The following is a 19,346-nucleotide window of genomic DNA, read 5'->3' as shown; positions in this document are numbered from 1 at the left end:
AGCTCATTTCACAGAGGTCGCTGGGCAGTTGGATGGAGTGGAAGAACCCCCCAAGCTCCCACGTGAGACTCAGACACGTCCCTACCTCCTGAGTGATGGCATCCGAGGAGGACAGCATGCGCCGGCGCTTCATGGGGGACTTCTGCTGCGACTCCACGAACGCGCGGTACGTCATGAGCTGCAGCTCATAGTCCTGCAAACACAGCCGGGGCGGGGAGAAGGACGCTGGAGTCACTTCTTTCATACTGGCATCCTCAGAGCTCCAGCTCCTGCTGGCTGCTTGCACACACAGTCGCCTCTCTGCTAACCAGGAGGTTAAGAGCAGGCGAGGTGCAAACTGTCACTGTACCCTGGGCTTAGGAAGGGCCCTTACCTTGACGGCAGCTGAGTACTGCTGGGAGAACTTCTGACACTGGTCCAGCTTGGCTTGATTTTTCTCTATTTCTGCAGCCAAAGCCTTCAAAAAAAAATTCAGAACAAAAAATGATTGTCAGGACGGCAGCCACAGGTGAAATGTACCAAACTTCAGCTCCTATCTTTTGCCTTCCAGGTGAAGCCTCAGAGACTCCAATTTTTTATGCACAGCCCATTTCAACCTCAAGGTAAGAAGCTCCTCTATTTCCCCACCAGTCTTTAAGAATTCATGTTCTCAAGCTCAACGATGAAGGGATTTTAGCAAAAGCAGATGTGGCCAGGGCAGTGAGCACACTGTCAGGACGTCCCACGCTCCATCTCACCGTTTGCTGGCTCAGCTGCTCTGACAGCACCCGGCTGTCCTCCGCCTGCCCGGGTTTCATCAGCTCCTGCTGGGTGGTGATCTCCTCGATCCACTGGATGAGAGCCCTGTGGCACTGGCGGTAATCGCTCAGCACCTCCTGGATGCTCTCCAGCTCTGTGTGCCTGAAAGCAGAATGGAGATCAGAGGGGTGAAATCCTGCCGTAGGTTAGAGGGGTATCCCAGTCATCCCGGGGCCCCTATCGGGGTGAAGAAGCCTGACCCAAGCCCTCAGCTGAAGCATGAAAACAGATCTGGGAATGGAGGCAGGAGGTTTCTCACCGGGTCTCGATCTGGGCGCAGGCTCTCTGCCAGCGGTCCCACAGCTGGCTCCCCTTCTCCTGGTAGCGCTCGAGGTCGATGCTGCGCTCCTGCCTCAGCTGGTACAGCTGCTCCCCCACTGCCTTCGCCTTCGCCATCTCCTCCTCTAACACGGAGAACACCGAGTTCTTGCCCTTCACTTCCCCGAGCCATTGCTTCAAAAACAACACATGGCAGCTCACTTTTAACATCAGAAAGCAGAGCACAGAGCTTCACCTAAAGCTGCCATTAAATCAGAGAGTCCCTCCATTCTGTAGCTGCAAAGCGAATGAAGGAGCTCATCCTCCCTGGCTGCACCACCTGCAGTGTCTACAGGCTGACTGCAGACCTGGGAGATGCCAACAGGAGGGAGCACATTCCCAGCCTGGAGCAAGTCTGATTGGTTCAGCAGCCCCTGTCCTCATGCAGCAGGACACACAGCTGCTAGGAGGTTGGCACGCATCAGCATGTGCCTACAAGTGGAAGCACAAGGCCATGGCTGCTCCTTTATCTTTACAATGAAATAAGGGAGACAAGTCCTCCCAGCAGCTACTTTGGACAGGAAAAACAGCACACAATGTAAATTCAGCAGAGAAAGGGCAGGAATCTGCTCGACAAACAAAGCACTGGCAGGTTTCTCTGTGCACTCTTTGAAGTGAGCAGCACCAACCTGCAGGGCACTTCTGTGTGCCTGAATTGCTGTCAGGTCGGCCGGGACAGCCTCCTCCTGGCTCAGCTTCACCTCATATCCCTTCACCAGAGACTCTGCTCCTTGGGTGTTACGAATGATAACATCAACCGTCTTCAGCCTGGCAAGTCAGAGAGAGGCAGCACAATGACATCCCACGTTTGGCAGAGATCCTCTCGGCTGTGAGGCGGTTTGCGCCCCAAGTCACAACACAGACGGCTGTGTTAGAGGACCAGAAGGAAGGTCAGCAGCAGAACCACACACAGAGGCAGGTCCCACTCACTTGTCCAGGTAGACCGAGGACAGCCCATATGTCTGGTCCATCTTGTTCACCACCACGTCGAGCTCAGCTCGCAGGCGCGGTGTGCTGGGGCCGCTGGGCGCTTTGCTGAGGAAGCTGCAGCAGCGTTCTGAAACGCAGCGCAGGTCAGACTTCAGCTGCTGCAGATCGTCCTGTGTGCGCTGCGGGAGGAAGGAGAGAAGGTGAAAGGGGTTCCAAAACAGGCGGAGAAAAGCAGGCGGCGAAGGAGACGGGATGAGATGGAGCAGGAAGCCCACGTGTTTTTTTCTGTGCAGGAAGTTCCCCACTTCACACCCATGCCCACGTGTTCAGCACAGAGGGGTCACAGCCATTGCAGGCACGTGCGGAGAGCAGCATCCAGCATCCCCAGCTGAGGACTAACCTCCTGCTCAGCGATGCGGATGGTGTTCTCCTGGATGCTGTCACCATCCGCTCGGGTGCTGCTGGGGGACTGGATGCGGCTCACGAGTCTCTGCTCACACTCCTCCAGGCGCAGGCGGATGTTCTGGAGCTCAGACAGATACGTCCTGGCAACTGTCTCGTCCTTGTCTTCTGCAGATTGGGGACAAACCAAAAGAGCAGCTCACAGCCCCGCTCAGTGCCTGCTCGGAGCCACCATGCTGGCAACGCGGTGCTGAGGTCTTTGCTCAGGTGGAAAACAAGAGAATCAGATCTTCTCATTGCAATGGAGCCGAGAACAGGTCCAGCCACAGGACACTGCACCAAGACCCACATCCTAACGGGACTGAGCTCCGAGCAGTGGGACTGCAGCTGCCACATCCATTTTGTTAACAGACTGAACACAGGAAGGACACATCCCGACTGGTGACAAGCCTGTCTATGGCAGTGTTAGGGGAGGAGGGCTCTGCGTTAACCTGGAGCTGCCAGTTTGTGCCAAGTTTGTGCTGTGGAAACATTACTGGACAAGGGCCGAATATTTGAAAGGATGGAGGAATAAATAGAGCAGCTGTTCACAATACCATCCAGCTAGCTCAAGACAGATGAGAAAATGAAGCTGTCCCATAAATCCTTTGTTTATTAGTCCTCACAGCTCCTAGTTAATCCATCAGCCCTGTGGAGCTCACCGTTCTCCATGGACTCCAGCAGCTGCTGGATGTGCTCCTTGGAAGACTCCACTTCTTCCTCCAGGCGCAGACGGTCTGACACTGAGAAGAGCTCGGAGTCGCGGCTGTCCTGCAGGAAGTCCTCATAGTGTGCCTGGAGGCTCCTCAGCGCCTGCTGGCACTCCCCCTGCGCCAGGGAGCGGAGCTGCAGGGGAAAAGCAGCACATCCATCACGGGATCACAGCCTGCAGGTCACCGAAGCCTCCGTCCCCCCATCACCTCCATTTGCTCTTTAGAGCAGAACAGGAGAGCTCCCCCATGTTAGCCCCCTCCATCATTGCTCATCCCTAACGAAATGCTAAGTCCGCAATCCCTTATCCTTATTACAGCTCAGTGCAAACTGCGGATGTTCTTTTTAATGGGAAAAACTGCAATCATTCTGTGCTGAGCCCCCGAGCTCAGGTTCTGCCATTGCCCCACGTCACTGCAGGTCCTGGCAGCCCCTGCTCTTCACCTTCACACTCCCTTCTCCCCACCACCATGTGAGTGAGCCCAGACAGTGCAGCAGTGCAGGCACAGAAGTTTCTACCACACCTTTTCCATGCTGAAGCTCTGCACCAAGGCTATGTCCTTTCGCAGGTAGTTCCAGGAGATGAGGCTCTTTGTGTTCATGTGGAGCTGGTGCCAGAGAGCCATCACTTTCTGGTACAACTGTTCTACCCTGCAATGGGAGTGAGCAGCTCCATCAGCCCCAGCCCTCCCAGCACATCAGCCGTAACCCCACTCATTGCACAAGGGGTCTCTGCACCCCTGGGCCCACCCCCCAGCAGCAGGTTACCTGTTGGCCATCTCGATGGCTTCTTTGTTGGGAGGGGGGATCAGGAAGCACACAGAGGGCACCATGGCCTCGTTCCCTGTGGGGCTGATCACCTTCCACTTGGTTCTCTGCGAGTTGTCCTCCAGCACGCACTCATCATTCCGGCAGATGGTGATCTGCAGTGGCACCAACAACAAACACACAGCCCATCAGTGGGGCTGCACCCACCTGCGGCTCACACCCCTCCTGTAGGGAGAGCAGCTTCCCCATCAATCCCTGCAGCTGATCAAGCAAAAGCACAGGACACTGCCAAGTGGAGCAGCACGTTCATGCCTGGAGAGGAAGGGGCCAGGAAGCGGAGCTGGCTGCCACACACATGCTGCTTTGGCTGAGGCTGATGAAGCCCATCCTCCCTGGGGAAAAGGACTTTAACTCCTTCCCAGAATAAACCTGAGATGTGGAAGCCTCCTCCAGGAAGAACAGCCGGCTCTTCCCTCCTCCTGTCTTCCCACTGCATCCCTGATTTTCATTGACAGACACCACAAAACTAGTTCTAAAACCTCACGGGCACTTCTCCCCTGCCACGCTGAGCCCTCCCACTCACAGCTCAAACCCACGCAAAGCCTTCCCCTCCCAGCCCTCACCTCGATCTGCCGATAGTCACACACAGCCTTGATGGGGATGGTGCTCTTCACCAGGTGCTCCGGGTTCCTGGGCCGGAGCTGAACGATGCTCTTGGACCGTCCCACCAGGCTGGCGACGGAGCTCTTCGACTGGATGAGCTGCTCCTTCTCATCCTGGCAGGGAGAAGGACAAAGCATAGGTTATTCAATGAGCAGAAGGAGGAAGAGGAAGAGGAGGAGGAGGAGGAAGAGGAGAGGTTTCTTAAGACACCACAGCACCCCCCACCCCAATGCTGCCCTTCCAGAGCTATGCTGGGACTGCAGGGGCTGGACAAGCACAGGGACATCAGAGCTGCTGTCTGCTCAGGGTGGGGAAAAGGGACTGAGAGATGGATGCGAGGAAAGATGGAAGGGAGAAGCCTTCAGACCAGGGGTGGGACCTCTCCACTACTCCTCCTGCTGCCCCCATGCACACCTCTGGCTCAGGCTCTTAGGACAAGAGAGAATACTGTCTTTCAAAAGGGAAAAAAGAGAACACAGTATACACCAAAATTAAAGTCCCAGGAGATTTTACGTGGCAAAGAGCAGGAGAAGCCCCAGCCCAAAGCCAGGGGTGCTTGGCTGCCTGGAAGAGACACCACGGAAGCATGCTCCCTCTTCTAAAGCAAAGAACTGAGGTGTGTTTAAATCAATGGCTGCAATAGGGGTACAACAGCTGATCTACATCTCAGGAGATGTGACCAGCCGGGGTGATCACACAGCTCTCTGGATGTGGGCAGAAATCTGTTGGTGGGAGGAACTGCTGTACCCGACTCCCTGCATGATGGGGTGACCCAGGGGTTGGTGGCAAAGCTCCCATGGACAGGACAGGGACGCGTGCAGCTCACAGGCAGCTCGGGGGATTGGTCACAGCTAGCCTGGCCACAAAAGCTAAAGAGGATCCCAGAACAATGCTGTCCCTCATGCTTTGTACTCTCAGGGTTGGTTAGTGTGCTATGAACAGTGCGGGATAATTTAATGGTAAAAGGAAAAAAAAATAAACAAATAAAAGAAGAAATGATTAAGTAAACTACCTGTGCCTGTCCCCGGGAGCATGATTGGAAGAAATACAACTTTAACTCGTCAGGTAAGAAAGAGTGACAAAGAAGCTGCCAGCCTCCACACACACAGATTGAGCCCTTCTGCCCTTTCATCAAGGCTGAGGTCAACCCACAGCCCAAACCCTCCCTGCCCACGTCTCCACACCCCATGCGGGTGGCAGGGACTCCCAGAACCCACCATGGAGTCCTGCAGCAGGTCCTCCAGCCGTGTCAGGCTCGTGCTGTGGTCGCAGGAATACTTCCTTCTGATGGAGTCCTGCAGGTTGCGCAGGTACGTCTCCGACTCACGGGCATCGCTGAAGAACTGCAAAGCCAAAAGTGTCACAGAAACCTGCACAGCTCAACGCAGCCACCAGCACACAGCACCACAGGACAGCGCCCCAGATCCCACCCAGCAGCTGCCCGGTCCCATGAGATATTCCCAAAGAACTTCCACAAAGAGGTAGGCAGTTCAGAAGCAGCACCCTGATGAGCAGCGCAAGCTCCCGCTCCCCTCTGCCAGAAAGGGAAAGCAGCCCACGAACCTCATGGGCTGGGGTGCAGCCAATGGAGCTCGTGCACTGGGATGCAGCAGGGTTTGCCCTCCCACTCAGACCAGGGATTTGGGGCTCCCTGTGCTGCGTACCTGGAAATAGGCGGCGTTCTCCTTCACGTGCTGCTCCACACACAGGCAGAGCTGCTTGATCCACTGCCACTGGCTCTGCACAGCAGCGCTGTAGGCCTGGGGAACGCACAGCAAACAGCAGTGAGCACTCACCAGCCAGGAGGGTCACAGGAAGGACACAGCCACAGCCGGTGGGATGCACATAAATGGGCAACATTCTGCCTGCTGTCGGTCTGTTTGGACACAGACTAAGCAAAGGAAAGCAGAGCAGGAAGTGGCACACAAGGGCTGCTGCAGGCACAGATCTCCCACCTGCAGGTCCCACGGCAGGACGAAGCCCTCAGCCCCACTACATGCTGCTGTCAGCTCTGGTGCTGTGAGGGCTCCCTGGGCAGGGCAGTAGTTCTGCACATTTCCCACACTCACGGCAGATTTGCTGCCCCCAGCAGCCGCTCACCTCCACAGTTTGCTTGGCGGGGTGGTTCTCCAGGGCCAGCAGCTCAGCGGTGTCCTGGAGGGAGCGGAAGATGTCCTGCTTCTCCTCCAGCTCCATCGTCAGCTCCTGCATGAAGGACACAAGCACAGTTCAAATCTCAGCTATCAGCAGCAGCCTGCACTCACAGCACGTGTCCAGCTAATGGAACAAGCAGTATCAGAGCACTGCAGTAAACAGCAGCAGATCTCAGCTGCTGATAGGAAACCAGCAAGGCTTGTCCGAGCACCATCAGGCTGCCCTGTGCACCAAACACACAGGGCAGACCAAACACCGGAGCTGGAAGCCTGCCCAGAGACCTCCTCAGTTTCAAACATTACAATTGTGGGAGGACAGCAATTTATTTATACTGCTTTAAAGAGGAATCAGCTTTCCTCTTTAGCCCAGACTTTTTTTTGTCTGTGTAAGGATGTCTTTAGTTTCAAGCAGTGCTAAAAGACATCTTTTGATGCCTTTTCAATTGACACTGAATTGAGCAGACGTTTTTTTGTGCCTTCAGCCCTAGGGAGAGCTGCACTAGGGAGAGCTACAAGCTCTGACTCAGGAAGCACGCAACACGTGCCGTACATCCCTGGGACTTCTGCACGGAGCTCAAGGGCAGCGCAGTGCAACCAGGAGTTGCCCAGCCCAGCCCAGCCAGCCACTCACCGAGAAGTAGTTTCTCTTAGCTGCGATGTTGGGGTTGTTGTCACTCCAGTCATAGGCCAGTTCCTCCTCCTCCTTCTCATTCAGCCATATCAGCTCGGCGGTGGCCCGAGACACAAAGCCGTGCAAGCTCTGCAGGTGCCTCAGCCGGAAGCTCGAGGTTTCCTGGACACAACAAAGTGACCCATCCCTGTGTGAGCTCAGAGAGCCAGGGCTGAGCCTCGAGAGATGCTGCTCTCTCACTGCCCTCGCAGCAGAACTGGGATGCTCGACCCGTGTGCCCAGGACACAGCAGGCGCTCCCTGCAACATCAGGCATTGCTCGAGGTGCAGACAGACCCACTCACCATCAGCTTGCAGTACTGTGTCTCCAGCTTGCCGAGCGTCTCTGTGTAGCTAGCGCGGAAATTCTGAGACATCTTACCCTGAGGGATGAAAGCATTCCTGTTATCTGATATAGGACAGCATCCTTCAAAACCCCATCTCCAAATCCATCTCCCCAGCTCTGCATGAGTGAGAGGGGCAGAGAGGATGCTGAGGGCAGCAGCAGCCCAGCAACATTCAGAAGCTCTGTCCTTAAAAACCCATCTGCCCCATGCACCTCTACCCACAGGACGGGACATCCTGACATTGTCACCCTCCCATGCACACAGCCCAGGTGCTGCCATACCTCGTACAGCCGTGCCTCCTTGACGTTGGAGCCCAGCTCCTCCACACTGCTGTGGATGTGCCGCTGTGTCTCCAGCTGGGTTTCCACGCTGGGCAGGTCGCTGCCCCACTCAGCTCGCTCCAACCTCATCTGCAACAGGCCAAGAATCCAGGTCAGCCCTTCTGGGCTGGGGCTCAACTCAGAGGGCCAAGAGAACCTCCTGGGTAACGAAGGAGGTGATGGATGGCACAGCAGCCCTGGCAGGGGGCCCCAAGCCCATGGGACTGACTGGTCACTGCAGATTTGCATGCAGTTTTGAAAGCATCTCCAATATGCAATGAAAATTGGGATCACATGAGAGAAAACAAGACAAAAGCTCCCCAGGAACTCTGAGCCATCAAAACAACCACCATCTCCAGACAAAACCACACGTCCTCCCTCATCAGTGTGCAGGAAGGCAGTCAGCCCTCACCTGCATCTCCTCCACCCAGGCCAGCAGCTCATACACGAAGCGCAGGCTGCCTTCGTCCTCAGAGGAGGAGATGGCCACCAGCTCTGTCCTGGTCATGGGCTTCCTGAACCAGGAGGCAGATGAGGTGTGCAGCCCTTTGGTCAGAGATTCGCCCTTCAGCTGCGTGGTGCTCAGGGTGGGTGCGGGCGCCAGCTCCAGCGTGGAGAAGTGGCCCTTTCTGTACAGGTTGGTGCACTCGAGCCTCAGCGTCACCAGCTCGTCCTGCAGCCGCATGATCCTGGAGGAGCAACAGAGGAGTGAGTGGATGAGGCTGGTGCTGCGCTGCCTCCTGGCACACACGAGGAGCAGGGACGACATGCAGCACCGAGCCCACCTCCCCGCACAGCCCTGCTCACCTGAACGCCAGCTCCTCCAGCTGGTAGTAATTCTCGTCCCGGAGGATCTGCACGTCCACCTGCAGCTGGCGGAGCAGCCCCTCGCACTCCTGCAGGTACACCACGACGTCGGCCTCGTACTGCACCGGCTGGCCGGCCTCCAGGTGGGCAGCGTCCTGCATGCAGAGGGGTGAGACTGAGGGCTGCTCCGCCAGCCCTGACACGTGGGCAGAGAGAACAGAAACCCAGCACTGACTCCAGCACCAAAAGGACCTCTTCACCCCTAAGCTCAGTTATGGTTATGTCTGTTAGAACTCACACCTCGCTCAGGACGTTGCTTTTCAAAAAAACTCCTGCAGACAAACCTAAAACTGACAGAGACGCCCCATGCAGTGACTGTCCTTGACATGGCACCTCGCTTCTTGGTTGGATTTAACAGCCAGCTTCCAGACCCCGCACCTCTGTGCAGCTCCATCTTCCAGAACAAAACACTTCCTTTTCAGAAATCTACTCCATAGTTAAGAGGTAGCTACAGTCTGCAGCTGAGTCTTTTCTGCCTCTCTTCCAGACAAACACAGCAGATTTTTGTGGTTTTTTAAGCCTCGTGATGTCACAAGCTTTTCCAGAACTACAGCCACCTCCCAGGCCAGCAGCCCTGCATGGTCTGTCCCCAGCTCAGCTGGTACCCACCGCCATCCCCACAGCCCTACTGGGATGGGCTCCACATCCTAAGAAAGGAAAGTTGTCCAGCGGAACTCACCACCCCACAATAAGTGGGAGGGACAGAGATGGGCATGAAAGAAGAGTCAGAAAAAGGGAAAATAACAATGTCAGCCCCCACTCACAGCTTGCAGTGTGTTCTTTGCAAGTGTGAGTTTTTCTTCACAGCTCAGAGCGCCATTCTGGATTTTGTTGGCGATTTGTAGCAGCAGTTCCAGCCTGAGGGGATGGACGGGAGAAAATGAGAAAGGCACTGGGTCACCCCTTTGGGCACGGCGGTGTCCCTGCGGGGCACAGAGGGGCACCGACCTCTCCACCGCCGGCCGCAGGAGCTTCTCACGCTCCAGCATCTCGATGATCAGCTTGCCCCACTCCTCCTCCACGTCGTTGGGGTGGTACCCCTGCGGCAATTTGAGGCGTCCAAACTCAATCCACACCTGCAGAAAACACCAACAAAATGGCAACTCACACCTCCCTGAGCTGGTCAAACTGCGGCAAGGAAGGCGGGGCTGTGAGGCAATGTCTGCCTCCACCCCCAGTGCTCTTTGCTAAATTATTTGCCCCGAGGGTTATTTCCACTTCTCCGTTCCAAAATAAACCTGGAGTGAGCACACCATAGTCTTGTTAAAAGCACAGCACTCCCACCTGCAAGCCTCTGCACGGTCATGGCAAACCTCACCTCTAACAGCTTGTAGAGCTCCTCTATCCTTCCCTTCTCCTGCTCTCTCGCTGGGATTTCAGTTTCTTTGAAGTGTATGTATTGGTTATAAAGTGCCTGTGATGAGAAAGGCTGCATCAGAAACCACCCTGGGGAACAGCACCACACAGCACTGTGTGCAAGGACCGCACCAGGACCCACCTTCAGCTCTACGGGGTTCTGGGGGAAGGATTTATCCGACATGAGTATCGTGTGCTGCTTGATCCAGGAGACGAGGGACTCCAAGCGGGTCTGGTACTCCAGCCACCTCGAGTCCACCTCCTGCAGGGGAGAACACGCCGCAGTCAGCACTGCCACATCCCCGCATCCCTCCGGACCTGGGGAAGCTCCTTCCTCCCGCAAGCTGCTCCCAGCCTGTAAGGGCTGAAGGAAGACCTCCGGGCCCCTCCCGAGTCTGGGTGCCGAGCCGCATTGCTTACGATGGCACTGATCCCTTCTCCTCCCTCAGGGACTTTGGGAAAGGCATCGTAGATTGAAGACACGTAAGTTATCACCGACTTCTCATCCGGAGATGGAACATCCACGTCTGCAGAGGGGGAGCAGAAGCTGTGAGGGATCGGAGCAGACACGGCGCTCAGCTCTGCCCCGCACTGCCCTCAGCAGCTGCTCACCCTCAGCATCCAGCAGCCGCGTCACCCCCAGCCGCTCCGCAATCTCGAAGGCCTGCTCCAAGTTCTCCCGGTTACTCTGGATCTGCACCCGCTCCATGTCCACCAGATCCGGCCTGCGAGACACGTGTCAGAGTCCTGACACCGGGGCACAGCATCCCAACCTCGTTAAACCTCGCCCCAACCCGCAGGCTGACGCCTCCATCGCTTTTTCGGAGCATCTGCCCTCGGCTCCTCAGCACAGATGGTTCCAAGGGAAAAGAGACCCTGAAAACCTCACCCACATCCCGAGCAACTGCAACCCACCACCACAGAGATGGACAGGGACCCCCGGGAAGCTCCCAGCCTTCCTCCCACCCACCAACAATTCTCACCCACCTGTATCTGTGGATGAGCGCATTGAACATCTTCCCATCGCTCCAACACGAAGAGAAGTTGGTGCACTTCACCCCGATGTAACCCGCTGTCACTTTCTGTGTCCATAGCAGCAGTTTCTCCTTGGCTGACATGTCCCCTGACTCCCCACTGATGTAGATGTCCGAGATCTGCAAGCAGGAGCACACCAGGGGGTGATGCAGGGAAGGCTCCACCAGGACGCCCAGCTCCTGCAGCAGGGCTGGCTGCCCCCAGCAGTGCAGGAGCAATCTCCTGGTGGCTGCGAGGGAGAGGGGATGCTCAGGTGGTGAGCTCAGGGACAGTGCTGTGTGTGGTGTGGTTTGGGCAGAGCACAGCTCCAGGTGCAGTACCAACAAGCTCACCGGTGCCAGTCCTCGGGGCAGAGCTGAGCCCAGAGGTGCTGCTCAGTGACAATCGGAGCAGAGGTGGCCCACGCCAGCACAGCCAGCACAGCAGCTCAGAGCAGGGCCACCAGCTGGTTTTGGTGGCAGAGGGCAGGATGGGAATGCCACATCCCAGTTCCCCCTCACCATGCCCAGTGCAGGTGGCAGTGCCACCACAGCCCTGCAGCAGGGACTGACCACCACCAATGCCCTTCCATAAGAGCAGAGCACTGGCTGTGGATCCCAGGTTTGCATGTGACAACACGCACGTGTCTCCTTGCCAGACTATTTCTGATTGACACGGCTTGCTCCCCACCCATCCTCCCAGCTCCCCAATTAGCACAATTACCTCGTCTTAATTACGGGGCAGACAAAGAGGAGGGTGTGAACTGTGCATACTTTCTGGGTGCTGGCAGAACACAACCCAGCTGCTTCCTGAGCATTCCTCCTCCCAGCGATGCCAGGATCATCAGCACCAACCCCACCTGCTGCCCCTCCAGGTCCAGTTTGTCCCCAGAGCGCCCCACCACTGCATCCCCCAAGCCCTGGGCAGCAGGAATGGCAGGGCTCCCCCCGCCCGCGCCGTGCCATTGGTATGCTGCAGCTCACCTCCCTCCAGCCTGATCCGCTGTCATGCACAGAACCGCTCTTTGTGCAGCCAGCGCCGCCGTTAACTCTTCCAGACCCAAAGGCTTTGGGCCGGGGATGGTGATGCACTGGGTGGCTGCCCTGCTCCCAGCATGGAAGGAACCCTCAGCAAGCCCATGGGACCCCCGTGCAGGGGGCTGATCTGCCTTACTGCCCGGCAGGGACACTCCTTGCTGCAGCCAGCCCCAGTAGTGCCTTCCCTTCCACCATCCCCACCTACCGGGTCCCCCCACGAGCGCATCTGTGCAGGAGACCCTCCTGGGGGGGGCCTGGAAAGGCGCAGGGTGCGGCACGGCTCCACCCTCCTTTCTTCCTACTTCAGTGTCAGGACTGAGATTTAGGGAGGCAATAGGCAGATGCTAACACCAGGCAGCTCCTCGTGGGCCCTTCCTGCACCAGCCTCCACCAAGCAACTGGTGGCCATCGCAGTGGCACCAGCCCTAACACAGCACAGGCATGGGGCGTGCAGCCCAGCCTTCCCAGCACTGCTCATCCCATGGCTGTGAGCAGCTTGGTCAAACCCTAGCATGAATTCACTCTATGAGCCACCTGCAACAGCAACAGCTCCAAAGCCAAGCACAGCATCACCTCCTCCTCCTCGTGGAGACCTTTCTCAGAACGGGCAAATAGCCCACGCTCTCTCCCAGCAATGCTCTGCCATCTGTCACCTCTAACTGCCCCTTGGAGCAGCCCCAGACCCTGTACTGACTAGCAGGGCTGCCCCAGCACCCCATCCCTGAGCACAGGGATGCTGCTCTCAGCCCCACACCGGGCTGCTGCTTCCCTTCATCAGAGCACAGCACAAGAGCAAACCAGGGGACATGTTTTGAGCACCCAGACCACAGCTCACCCCCTGGCACACAACACAGTGGCAAATGCAATCACATCAAGAGCCCACGCACCCGTGGTCCCAAACCCACCAACCTCACTGAGAGCTGCTCCCCACCACGATGGGGTGCTTCCCACATGCGCCCACTTTCCTTGCCCGAGCTCCACATGAACAAGAGCCAGCAGAGATGCTTGAGGGGAAGAGGCTCTGCATCTCTGCCCGCTGCTTCCCACCCAACCTCAGGTTGTGCCTCGCAGCGCACAGCTCAGCAGCACCCACAGTGCTGACCATTCCCAGCAGCTACAATCACTGGGGTTCTGCTGGACCAGGCTCCCCCACCCCACTCCAAACAAGGGACGATGGCACACGCAGACACTGACCGTTCCTCTGGCCGGCCTGGAGCTGCCCAGCAGAGCCCGGCGCTGCGCGGTGCGCACAGCTTCGGCAGGAGAAGCCGCAGTCCCACCGGCGCCGGTGCTCCCGGCCCGCTCACTGCCGTACCCCGAGGAGCAGCAGGCAGTGCCAGCAGAGGACCCGCTGTGGGACACCGGCAGCCTGTGCACATCGCCCTGCCCGGCACCAGGTGACGGCAGCAGCGGGGACTTCCCGACACCAGGATTTTCCATCTGCTCCACCATGGGGGACGGCGTAGACAGTTCTGAAACGGTGCCCGGCTCCGCAGTGGAGGTCCATGCAGCACTGGAGCTCGGCTCCCCGCTGCCCCCTCTCCCCCATGTGCTGCTGTCTGCCGGCTCCCAGCTCCGCGCCAGCTGCTCTCTGCACACAGGGCTGGCCGGGGACCCCTCGGCGCGGTGCTTCCAGAGCCCATCGGGGCCGTCCGGCAGTGGCAGCAGTACAGCCCTGGTGCTGCCCGTACCGCTGCGCTGCAGCCGGACCAGGCGGCTCACAGCCCGCTCACAGCCCTGCTCGGCAGGGTTCTCCAGCAGGCGGGCGATGACGGTCGTGCCCTCCTCAGGGGAATCCCCCGCCGTCTGCGCACCCCTCGGCTCCAGCACCAGGTGTGCCTTCTGCAGCTCCCCCTGGAACCTCTCCTTCACCTGCACGATGCGCCCGGGGTCCCCCCCTGAGTTCCGGCTCCCATTGGGCTCCTCGTGCTGTGGTGCTGCCTCCAACTTCGGATTCTCATCCACCCTGGGCACCGCCATGGCTGGCAGCTCCTCCTGCGGGGCCACCGCCGGCACCGCTCTCTTCTTCCCCCTCCTCCTCCGTTTGAAGCGAACCCTTTTTTTGGGGGGCAGCGGAGCCAGCCCGGCAGCTTTTTCTTTCGGCTCTTTAACACAGCCCAGAGAATTCCCCATCTCCTCGGCGCCGAAAGCGCCGCAAACGCCGCCACCACTGCCGCCGCTGCTCTGCTCTCCGGCTCCCAAAGAAATCCCAGTGTCAGCTTCATGGGCTCAGCGCACGTTTCGCACCGCGCAGCGCTGCGGGCGGCCCCCGGCATCCCTGCACACCCGCCTGCTGCCGCCAGCCATCTTACAGCCCGAGCTGCAGCGAGACACATTCAAAGCATCTCACTGCAGTTCAGAAATCACTTGACCTAAAAGCAGACGGAGAGCGGATTGGCTGCGGCTTTCTCTCTCCAAATATGAGGTAATTGGAGCACTGCCCTCAGCCAACACAAACAGAGAGCAGGAACCAGACGGAAAGCAGCGAAAGGGGAGGGGAGGCTGGGAGGGGTAGGGAGGGAAAGAAAGCCACAAGAAAATGGGAAGGTTGGGAAAGGTACATAAAGGAAGGGGTGGGAAAGAGATGGGGAAAAAGCAGGGAGGAGTCAGAGCCACTCTGCACGCACACAGATGGGGATAGGCACGGGGATGCAGAATGCTGCCAGCTCCCACGGGGCACTCTGGGAAGGCTGCTCTCATCGTGTCCCCCAGCACTGAAACCCCCATCGCCCCAACAACCCACATCACGTGCCCACCCCCCACCCAGAGGGACAGCGCCGGGGCAGCCCCACGGACACAGCAGCCTTTGGTATCAGCAGGATACGACAGCAGCCCCCCCCCCGGAGAGCACTGCAGCCCCTGCTGGGCTCAGCCCCACGTCCTGCATTGGGCACGGTTCTGCTGCAAGGAGCACACGACACCCACAGCACTGGGGACCACGTGCCAGCAGCAGGGATGAGACAGCAAATAAGCAGAAGATAAAGATGGAGGGACAAAGCCCAACCACAGCCACCTCCCAAGTCATCCCTCTGTGAGAAGGGACCCATAGACACCACCAGCCTCAGAACATGGGGCAGCACCGACCCAGATCACAGCACCCAGCACTGCCACCATTCCACCCCGCACCGCTCTGCTCGCTGTCGGGGCCGCCGGCTGCAGCACCAGGATACGGGAGATTAAGAGGCTCACAATGGAGCCACAGCCCAGAGAAAATCCCGCTGGCGCAGGGAGGACATGCGCAGGCTCAGGGCTGCCTGCCTGCAGTGGGGCGAGGGGAGCATGGGCAGCTCCCAGCACCCCCAGCAGATGGGACCGGGTCTCATCAGTGCTACAGCCCCACTCGACCCCAGGGTCACCATACCACAGCACTCCACTGGGGGCTCACACCCTATTTGCCTCCCCCCCCCCCCCAGAAAGACCCTCCCTGGTAACACAGGGCACAATCACAGCCACGCGGCCACTCTGGCACAGGGCATGCAGGTGGCTCCAGACAAGCAGGAGCACCCAGGAACGTCCTCGCATTGTCCTCATTCCTCCCCATTAGCAGCGATGCTGTCATCCCCTAGAAATGCCATCGGAAAGGGCACCAGGCAGCAGCCACGTCCTGGGAACGCGGCAGCCCTGGCCCCTGTCCACAGCCAGAGATGCCTTCACCCCGAAAGCCGTCACGTTTTTGGAAGGAACCAACGGCCCCACTGTGCGGCCAAGGCAGCGGCTCCCCGGGGGCTGCAGCTCAGCCTCTGGAAATGAAAAGCTTCCTTAAGGGGCCTCAAACCGGCACTCGTCTCGCATGGAAAATGCCATTGAGGACACGTCAGGGAACCGGGGATGGCCTTTGGGCTACAGCCACCAGCTCACGGCTGCCACCACCTCCAGGCCCAGCCCCGCTCCCTGGGCACTGCGCGCGCAGCGGGACCCCAGGGCTGAGCGCTGTCCTCCCCAGCCTGGCACATCAATGGGGCCACATGTCACCTCCCCAAGAGTACCAAAGCTGTCTCTGCACAACCTGAGGTGATCAAAGACCCAAGAGTCTGTTTTGCATCCGTAGCACCCAGCTGCTGGAGACGACCGTAAGCACACCCCTGCCTGGGTCAGACAGCATCGCACCCCATCCCAACCCCCTGCCACACAGCCCACATGTGCCATCCTAATGACATCCATCCCATCCCCACCACCCACCCCACGCTTGCTCTTCTCAAGAGGATTCATCTGAGCAAACAGCCACTGCCAACCACCGCGGTGCCAAGCCGAGGCCACAGCACACAGCCCATCATCAACAATTTAATTATGTAAATGATGAGACAAGGGAGTAGTTATTCTCCAGCACCAGTCTCCATGGCACTGCCATGCACGTGAACCCCCGCCCGCTCGGCGCTCCAGCATCACCCCGGAACGTGTGTGCATAGACTGACACCAGAGTGCTGGGAGCAGCCCACACCCCGCAAGGAAGGAAGGGTTTGCTGCCTACCTGGAAGTGGAGGATGATGGTCCATATGAGCCCCAGGGTGAGCTTGGGATTTCCATCTGTAATGTCATCGTTGCGAATGTTCACCAGTTTCACCTGGCAAAGAAGCAAACAGTCAGAACTCCCCACCACCACGGAACCCAAACCGGACGGGCCAGCCCTGTGCCCCAGGTGTTGGGGCTGCGGCTCCAGTGCTTCCCCAGCACTTAACTGCTCCATTGCAGTTTGTGGGGAGAAGTGCCCTGTCCCCAAAGCCCCAAGTGCTGATGCATAATTTAATAGCTACAGACCACAGAGCATGGTTAAAGGAGGACGGCCGAGCTTTATTAACTCCCTGTGGGTTCAGAACCAAGCTGTGCTCATCTGTCTTCCCTAACAAAGGTGGATAACCCAGCACCCACCAGGTCTGTGCCCTGGCAGATGCAGCTCAGAGCTGCTTCCTCATAGCTGCTTTGCTCTCAGGGTTCTGTAGCAGCAATGCCAGGAGAGCACTGAGCACCAGACATGCATCGAGCCGGATCCAGGGGGGGTGCTGCCCCCAGCAAACCCCACCACCAGGCCAGCAGCATGGAGGAAAAAGCTGCTCAATCCGGGGGGAAAAACTGCCTGCAGCCACCAGCAAAATGAGGGGCTGGAGGACGAAGGGGGGCTGCTCCCTGGGGCAGGCATGTGTGCAGCTTTATTCCATGCCCTCAAGCAGCAAAGAGAAAAACCTCTGCTCTGGAACAAACTGGTGCAGTTCAGCAGTGGGTGCATGGCTGGAGAGACAGGCAGAGCTGGGAAGCACCCAACAGGGGCAGGAGCTGCTGTGATCCAGTAACATCTGCACAACAGCAGCACCACAACTCCTCAGTTTGAAACCATTTATTTGCACCATTACAGATAGTTCTGTGCCTCTGGGATGCACACCCAGTGCTGCTACAGCCATGAGAGGGGAGCACAAAGCCCCCAGGGCTGCTGCTGCAAGAGCTGAAACTCCACCATAACAACCCTCCCCTTGCAGCCTTACCTGCCGCTGCTTCAGGAAATCCAGCGCTATCTGCACGTTCTGCAGTCTGTGGAATCGCATCCGGCCCTTCTCGCGGGGCTGCAAAAAAAGGTGGGGGCTGCAGAGCTGCCTCGTGGGGATGCAGCGCCCGCATTGCTCTGCACTGCACTGCACTGCACTGCACTGCACGCCCCGCATGCCGCCTGCAAGCCGTGCCCCGTGCACACAATGCACTCTGTGCTCTTTCCTCATTCTGAAGCCAAAAAAAGTCGTGGCCATGTGAAATCCCACTGAAAGAGGGAAAAGCCCCCACGGCACACAGAGCTGGGAAGACCCCGAGAGATGCTCTGCTGGGGATGTGCTCCAGGCCTCTCCGCACCCCAGAAAGTCCCTGCAATGAGGCTCCAAGCTGCTCCCAGTATCGGGCACAACCAGCTCAGCCCCAGGGGTTTTGTAGCAGGGATCAACTGCTAGTCCCTAACTGACTGCCCGAGGCGAGGCATGGGCACAGCTCCTCCCAGGAGGAGCCACAGCGCTGCGTTTGAACCCCCGGGCAGTGAGGTGCCCCAACAGAGGAGTGCTGGCCAAGGATGGAGCTGCAGGGGCAGAGCCAGCACTGCAGGAGGAACAGCTCGGGGGGGGGCTGCACCCACAGCTCCCATGGACACTGCGCAAGGAGCACAGGGCTGGGAAATCAATCTTCTTAGCCAAGGGGGTGGGAGTCTGTCTGTACACCGCAGGCATGGTTGCGCCCCGTTAGGTTTCACTCTCATCTCATCCACATGCATGGGGCCATCCGGCCCCACTGCCACCCAGTGCCCGTGCGTGCCATGCAGTGGGGTTAGCAGACAGCACTCCAGGCTGAGCAGGGACCCAGCTGGGGTCCGTGGGAGCGTGCAGACCCCATTCCAGCCCCGCGTGCAAGCAGACAGCCCAGGCAGCGCTCCGCTCCTCCACTGCCAGCACCGGGGATGTACGGAACACCCCAGTGGTGAGGGGCAGCTCAGCGCCTCGCAGCACTGCACTGGGCTATCTGCTGGCACTGCGGGGCCGGCTCTGGGCCGACTTGACCTACTTCTTCATCATCATCTTCCTCCTCCTCCCGCTCCTCGCTGCTGGCACGGCACCAGGCCGGCGCTTTCACCAGGCGGAGGCTCCTCTGAGCTGGCGGCTCTATTTGCTAACGGGCACCGACGGAGGGGGACACACACACAGGGAGACAGAATGGAAACCAAAATGCAACATCCAGCGAAAGGAAAACCCAGCAGAAAGGGGCACCCCCAGGGTCCTCACTGCCTCTCCTGGACACCGCCGGCCCCAGGGCTCAAGGAGGTGTGAGGGATGGGACACGGGGCAGCCCCCTGCAGCTCTGAAGCCAAAAGGAAGAGGCAGGCCGTCTGGGTCCCAGAGCTTCATTTGACTCTGCAGCCCCACAGCAGCTCACGGGCGTCTCAGGAGGGTGATGGAGCGAGTTAAAGAACTCTGCCCAGATCCTATTTAG

The 19,346-nt window shown here is 58.4% G+C and overlaps 1 protein-coding gene across 18 annotated transcripts in view; it reads right to left on the bottom strand.

Annotated features, from left to right (window-relative positions):
* MACF1 (microtubule actin crosslinking factor 1) overlaps positions 1-19,346 on the bottom strand; it is a 114,346-nt gene that overhangs the window by 68,314 nt on the left and 26,686 nt on the right. For 6 of the 18 annotated variants that reach the window (XM_090123808.1, XM_090123802.1, XM_090123806.1 and 3 more), the window contains 28 exons: positions 17,867-17,944; positions 16,861-16,953; positions 11,329-11,495; positions 10,954-11,066; positions 10,762-10,868; positions 10,484-10,603; positions 10,304-10,399; positions 9,934-10,061; positions 9,750-9,843; positions 8,926-9,080; positions 8,531-8,807; positions 8,080-8,208; positions 7,757-7,834; positions 7,414-7,575; positions 6,730-6,834; positions 6,294-6,389; positions 5,847-5,972; positions 4,590-4,742; positions 3,967-4,121; positions 3,723-3,849; positions 3,150-3,333; positions 2,447-2,616; positions 2,047-2,225; positions 1,746-1,884; positions 1,058-1,251; positions 738-900; positions 374-457; positions 86-193 (listed from right to left, as the gene is read on the bottom strand). In XM_090123808.1, coding sequence (XP_089979934.1) covers positions 86-193; positions 374-457; positions 738-900; positions 1,058-1,251; positions 1,746-1,884; positions 2,047-2,225; positions 2,447-2,616; positions 3,150-3,333; positions 3,723-3,849; positions 3,967-4,121; positions 4,590-4,742; positions 5,847-5,972; positions 6,294-6,389; positions 6,730-6,834; positions 7,414-7,575; positions 7,757-7,834; positions 8,080-8,208; positions 8,531-8,807; positions 8,926-9,080; positions 9,750-9,843; positions 9,934-10,061; positions 10,304-10,399; positions 10,484-10,603; positions 10,762-10,868; positions 10,954-11,066; positions 11,329-11,495; positions 16,861-16,953; positions 17,867-17,944 — 3,780 coding nt within the window. Of the gene's footprint in view, positions 1-85; positions 194-373; positions 458-737; positions 901-1,057; positions 1,252-1,745; positions 1,885-2,046; positions 2,226-2,446; positions 2,617-3,149; positions 3,334-3,722; positions 3,850-3,966; positions 4,122-4,589; positions 4,743-5,846; positions 5,973-6,293; positions 6,390-6,729; positions 6,835-7,413; positions 7,576-7,756; positions 7,835-8,079; positions 8,209-8,530; positions 8,808-8,925; positions 9,081-9,749; positions 9,844-9,933; positions 10,062-10,303; positions 10,400-10,483; positions 10,604-10,761; positions 10,869-10,953; positions 11,067-11,328; positions 11,496-13,586; positions 14,785-16,860; positions 16,954-17,866; positions 17,945-18,920; positions 19,026-19,346 lie in introns of those variants that run through there. The other 12 variants (XM_090123798.1, XM_090123795.1, XM_090123794.1 and 9 more) reach the window with 7 other exon arrangements.

The sequence above is a fragment of the Phasianus colchicus genome, chromosome 24, assembly GCF_987193195.1.
Source record: "Phasianus colchicus chromosome 24, bPhaCol1.hap1.1, whole genome shotgun sequence".
NCBI lineage: Eukaryota > Metazoa > Chordata > Aves > Galliformes > Phasianidae > Phasianus > Phasianus colchicus.
Note: the sequence above shows the minus strand (reverse complement) of the source record. Positions and strands in the feature narration are given on the sequence as shown.